This window comes from Triticum dicoccoides, chromosome 5A (genome assembly GCF_002162155.2).
Source record: "Triticum dicoccoides isolate Atlit2015 ecotype Zavitan chromosome 5A, WEW_v2.0, whole genome shotgun sequence".
In the NCBI taxonomy this organism is placed as follows: domain Eukaryota; kingdom Viridiplantae; phylum Streptophyta; class Magnoliopsida; order Poales; family Poaceae; genus Triticum; species Triticum dicoccoides.
Genome location: NC_041388.1, coordinates 251,999,222 through 252,004,323, shown reverse-complemented (window position 1 = coordinate 252,004,323; position 5,102 = coordinate 251,999,222). Strand labels below are relative to the sequence as shown.

The 5,102-nt window shown below is 42.6% G+C and overlaps 1 protein-coding gene across 1 annotated transcript; it reads left to right on the top strand.

Moving 5' to 3' along the window:
* Nucleotides 1-294: 294 nt before the first annotated feature.
* On the top strand, nucleotides 295-5,102 carry LOC119300841 (PP2A regulatory subunit TAP46). The gene is made up of 9 exons (XM_037577727.1): nucleotides 295-608; nucleotides 683-805; nucleotides 913-999; nucleotides 1,124-1,228; nucleotides 1,404-1,565; nucleotides 2,813-2,848; nucleotides 2,945-3,016; nucleotides 3,672-3,949; nucleotides 4,718-5,102. Exons 1-9 carry the CDS (start codon nucleotides 462-464, stop codon nucleotides 4,950-4,952), a joined length of 1,245 nt encoding a protein of 414 aa, XP_037433624.1. The 5' UTR covers nucleotides 295-461; the 3' UTR covers nucleotides 4,953-5,102.

Below are 5,102 nucleotides of genomic sequence, written 5' to 3'. Positions count from 1 at the left end.
GATTGCAACAACAGCTCAGTTGCAAAGTCTATTCAAGGTAATACGTTACTCTCGAACGATCTGATTAAAATTCGATTTGATTCGACGGCCACGGAGCCGGGGAAGCGCGCATCGTTATCAGTCAGATGATTTGAATCATTTTGCTTGTTTGAATAAAAAAAGGGGTTTATAATTCTTAAAAGGATACGAAAAAAAGAAAGATTTGCTTCCCTCGAACATAATTCTCTCGAACATTCATCACCGGTTCTACTCGCCAGATTGGCCAACCCGAGCCACATGTCTTCCCCTGGCCGGCCAGGCCAGACCAGACCAAACCCGACACTTCCATTCCACCATCGTCTTCTTCCGTCCCTCTCCCTCCCGGCGACTCTGCCCTCCCCCTCCCTCTCTAGGGTTTTACCCGGCGATCTCCCCCACCCTCTCTGCTCTCGCCCTTGCCGTGGCGAGGCGCCCGCTCCAAAATGGCGGAGGTGGAAGACGTCAGCAACAGGATGGAAGCGCAGCTGCGCGTCCACGCGGCGGAGGACGACGCCGATCTCCCGCTCCCCGCCCTCTTTGACAGAGCGTCCCACCTCCACTCGCTCGCCTCCAGCTCCTCCCTCGACCAGGTCCCCTTCGCTCCTTCCCCGGCCCTTGGTTGGTTTCGCGACCCCTCCTCACACGATCGGTTTTGCTTGGGCAGGAAGGGATCCGGAAGGGGGTCGACCTGCTGCGGCGCTGCGACGACATGGTCAGCAAGCTCGGCCTCTTCTCCTCCAACGAGACCAAGGAAGACGTCTCCACCGCCAATCTCAAGTACCTGCTCGTATGGCCTCCGCCCCACTCCCCTCTCTCTCTTACGCCACATCTGACGAGTTTCCTCTCCGTTTTATGGCTGGTCCGACCTGTGATTACCGTGTTTGGTTTCTTCAGGTGCCGTACTACCTTGGGGAAATGACTGAGCAAGTGGAGCAGGAGGACCGGATTCCGGTCCTCAAGGCATCGCAGGACCATTTGAAGGTTCGGTCGTCACGTTACCTGTGCTTGATTTGTCGAGCACTTATCATGCGTGCCTTCTTGTGTGGTGTCAGATCGTTAGATCACCCATTTATCATGTGCTAATCATCCTTGCTGGTGTCTACAGGAGTTCATTTCTGTATGTGAAGCATTGGAGCTTATTCCAGAGGACGAGCTTCAATTATATAGGCAGGGGCAGTCTGAAACAGGGGCAAACCGAAGAGCACAAAAGGTTTACCTCTGCACCCGAAAATCTTTAGGACACTGAATAATTTCCATTTTACAAGAGAATCATGATAATCTGGGATGCGACCATCATGGCCTTCAAACTGTGGGATACTTATATCTCTTATCTAAATTCATTAATTTCCTGTAAGTTACTCTGTTGCCTTAATTCTCGAGCTTAGGTTGCCAGGTTCAAGCGGCAAAAGGCTGCAGAAACGAAGCTCCAAGAGATCAAAGAGAGAAAGGAAAGGCGCGGGCGTTCATTGAGAGCAACGGCTTTATCAGCACCTATTGAAGCCGGGGAAGAAGATGATTTGGAGGCCGATGGAGAGGAAGAAAGGGAGGTTAGCATCAGACATCTACTCCCTCTGTTTCTAAATATAAGCCTTTTTAGAGATTCCAATACGGACTACATACGGCTGTATATAGACTTACTTTAGAGTGTAGATTCACTCATTTTGCTCCGTATGTAGTCCTATTGGAATCTCTAAAAAGGCTTACATTTAGGAATAGAGCGAGTAGCTAGCATTTTTGCATGGCCTGTTAATAATTTCCGAATCAGACACTGTTTGCCAAACTGGAATGCCAGCATATATGCTAAAGCTGTAAGATATCCTTAAAAGTATTCCAAAATCTGGAAGTATCTTTCATGTACTAGTTTATAAGGCTCTGTTCGGTTCGACTGGAAATAATTTGATTTACCAAGTTATAATGATTGTCTGGAGTTTGATGTGTCCAGCTAGGTTCTTGAAAACCTTCTAGGGGGCGATCAGAATTTTGTAAATTGACCCTTTTAGCACATAACAAGACCATACTAATTTTGTTCTTTAGTGCCTGACCTAAAATTTCGCACACTATCAGGTCTCCTAATTTTAATCCTCTCTGTTGTTTATATGCTATTTAGTTTCTCTCATTTTCATATAAGTGCATTAATCTTTGAATAGATTGCAGACTGCACATACTAGATTTGTTTGGCACAAAATACTAGGTTTAGCTAATCTTCGTAGATAATATCAGTTTATTTTGCAATTTTGTTCTGATTCACACCACCATCATGATCTGGCTGGGTGAATCCTGCTTGTAGACACCGGATGACTGGCAGAGGAAGTCCCTCTGAAGTTCACCTGTTCCCCATAGTAGTCCTTTTATACGAGTCATTGAGCGATCTCATGCAAGGTGAATAGACAAAGTCTAGATAACCGTTCAAAGAAGCATATCTCGTCGGTACTCTGGTTACATATTTATATATCGTTGTGCGCTCGCTGGTTGAGCCCCTTAAGCCCTTACATCGAATTCTAGCGTGTTACTGTGTATACATTCCTGAGTTTCATCACTCAATCCTTGTACTGATCCAAAACGAAATACATTTGCAGCCTGGTTGATGTTATGTGAAAATGTTCTGTTTAGCTGATTTTTGTGCCAAAGATTCCAATTATCTGGTGCTGCAGTTTCCTTTTTGTGCATGTCGATGCGAGCCTTTTTGTGATTTGTCTATGTTTGTTCCAAAGCTTATACTGTTAGTATGTAATCTGATACCTTTGTTCTGTAATCTGTCAAAACTTACGGTATCAATTATTTTTCTTTGATTCAGGCTTGGCTTGCTACTATCTCCTTGGCTCTCTGCAAGGTCAGTTTGTGCTCTTTTCTATTTTCTAGGTTGACATGCTGTCTTTCAGAATATTATTTGATTTTTGAATGTATATAATTATATTTCCCTTTGTAGGCTTTTGATCTCGTTGACATGTTAAAGAAGGAAGAAGAGATGCTTCTGGCTGTAAAAGAAAGAAAAGAAAAGGTAAAACTTGTTGAAACAACTGGCAAGTTTGATAAGAGAGGATCTTTGACTGATTCTTTCAGTGGATTTTATAAAACAATGTTTTATTCCTTTACATATTGGATAGCATCTACAAAAATTGTGGTTGACATTCTTCTACATACCATTTCTTGAATATGCTGCCCAAAGTTAATTTATATGTACAATTGGAAATATTTTTGTTTCTGAATTTGTATTTATCATGTGTTAAACAAGTAATCCCTCCCTTTCTTTTTTACTTAACATATAAGATTTGTCTTAAGTCAAACTTCATAAAGTTTGACCAAATTTATATACAAAATTATCAACATCTACAATACTAGAGATATACAACATGAAAGTTAATTCAATAATGCATCTAATTATATCGATTTTATATTGTGAATATTGATATCTTTTCCTACAACCGCAGTCAAACTTTACTACGTTTAACCTAAGACAAATCTTATATGCGAACTAAAAAGAAACGGAGGCAGTACATGGAGGTTTTCTCTGTTAAGTACAGTCGTGTCTTTTGTGATGTCTAGGATGGGCGGTGAGTTAAAAAAAAATATGTTTGTGGGTCCCTTGAGTAATCTCTTCATGTACATGGAGTTTTCCTTCATTAACTGCAAAGTTGTGTGTTTGCGGTGTTTAGGATGGAAATGCATTTGCTCGAGAAATGCTAGATGAGCGCAGGCAAAAGGCTGAAGCATGGCACCAGAATGCTGCCAGCCGTGCACCATATTCCAAACCAGCTGCTCCAATCACTTGTGCAACTTTTGCTCAAGACGTCATTGAAGGCAGAGCAAGTGTTTCACAAGCTCATGACCACAAACACCAACCCCTGATATTTGGACCTGCAAGTCTTGTTGGTGGGGGACTCACCAGTGAGAGGGAAAGAATGGCAGCACAAGTTTTTCAGCCTAGTTTCAGGTATGCTTCAGTATATTGTTACATGCCTCGACACTTCATTGCTTTTGTTTATGTTTTATGCTGTCTGGTGACCATGGCAGAACGTGAGATGATTGCTACTTGTCGCAACTGGTAGTGCATGAACTGCAAAAACGTCTTATAATTGGTTACAGAGGTAGTAATTAATTAGTACTCCTAGATACATCCATTTGAGGGACAAGAACCCTCCGTCCGAAAAAGCTTGCCCCTCAAATGGATGTACCTTAGCAATTTGAGGGACAAGCTTTTTCGGACAGAGGGAGTAGTTTGTTATTCTGTCATGCTTGCTTGTCCACTTCACTGTTTTGGTAAAGTACAAACAAATTGAGAGGAATTAGCAAAATCTCCTTTGGTGAAGGACACACTAATTAATTGAGATAATGGGTTGAAGGGGTGCCTTAGATGAGGCTGTAGTTTATGCAAAAAGGGTCCAAATAAAGAGACATGGCTATTTTGTACTCCTTCTGTCTGGAAATACTTGTCGGAGAAATGGATTTATCTAGAACTAAAATACGTCTAGATACATCCATTTCTCCGACAAATATTTTCGGGTGAAGGGAGTACTTGTTAGGTATAAACCACTAGACAGTTTCCCTGGAACGCTAGGCCAATTGTGTATCTTGTCCCTTGAAGCCGTCTTGCATTGTGTGGTCATGACAGTATGCAGAATCATTTGCAAATTATACTATGAGATTATTCTCAGGTTGAAATTTTATTTTATGTTGCCTCTTTGCCTGTATGAAACCACAGGATGCCGACAATGAGCATCGAACAAGCTGGCTTAGCGGAAATGAAAATGATGGAGCAATGGCAAGAAAGGACTGCCAAGATGATTCAAGAGGCAAGCTCCTCTTGGCACAAGGATGACAATAGTTTGGCGCAGGACGACGAGGACGCAGAAGAGGAGAAAGCAAGGGCATTTGATGACTGGAAGGATGAAAACCCACGCGGTGCAGGCAACAAGAAGCTCACTCCCTGCGGCTAAATTGAAAGCTATTGACACTGTGCTGAAGATACCACATGTAGCTGATGTTCATGTACTATTATAACGTTTCTGTTATTTGCCCTCACGTTTGCAAGAGTGATCACCAGAGTACATTATTTGCAGAAATGTTGTGCGAGTGCATTATTTCAT

Excerpts from the sequence above, each read along its gene's own strand:
- LOC119300841 (XM_037577727.1), top strand. The coding sequence starts at position 462 with ATGGCGGAGGTGGAAGACGTCAGCAACAGGATGGAAGCGCAGCTGCGC. Across the intron at positions 3,017-3,671 it reads TAAAAGAAAGAAAAGAAAAG|GATGGAAATGCATTTGCTCG; the intron begins GTAAAACTTGTT and ends TGCGGTGTTTAG. Across the intron at positions 3,950-4,717 it reads GTTTTTCAGCCTAGTTTCAG|GATGCCGACAATGAGCATCG; the intron begins GTATGCTTCAGT and ends ATGAAACCACAG.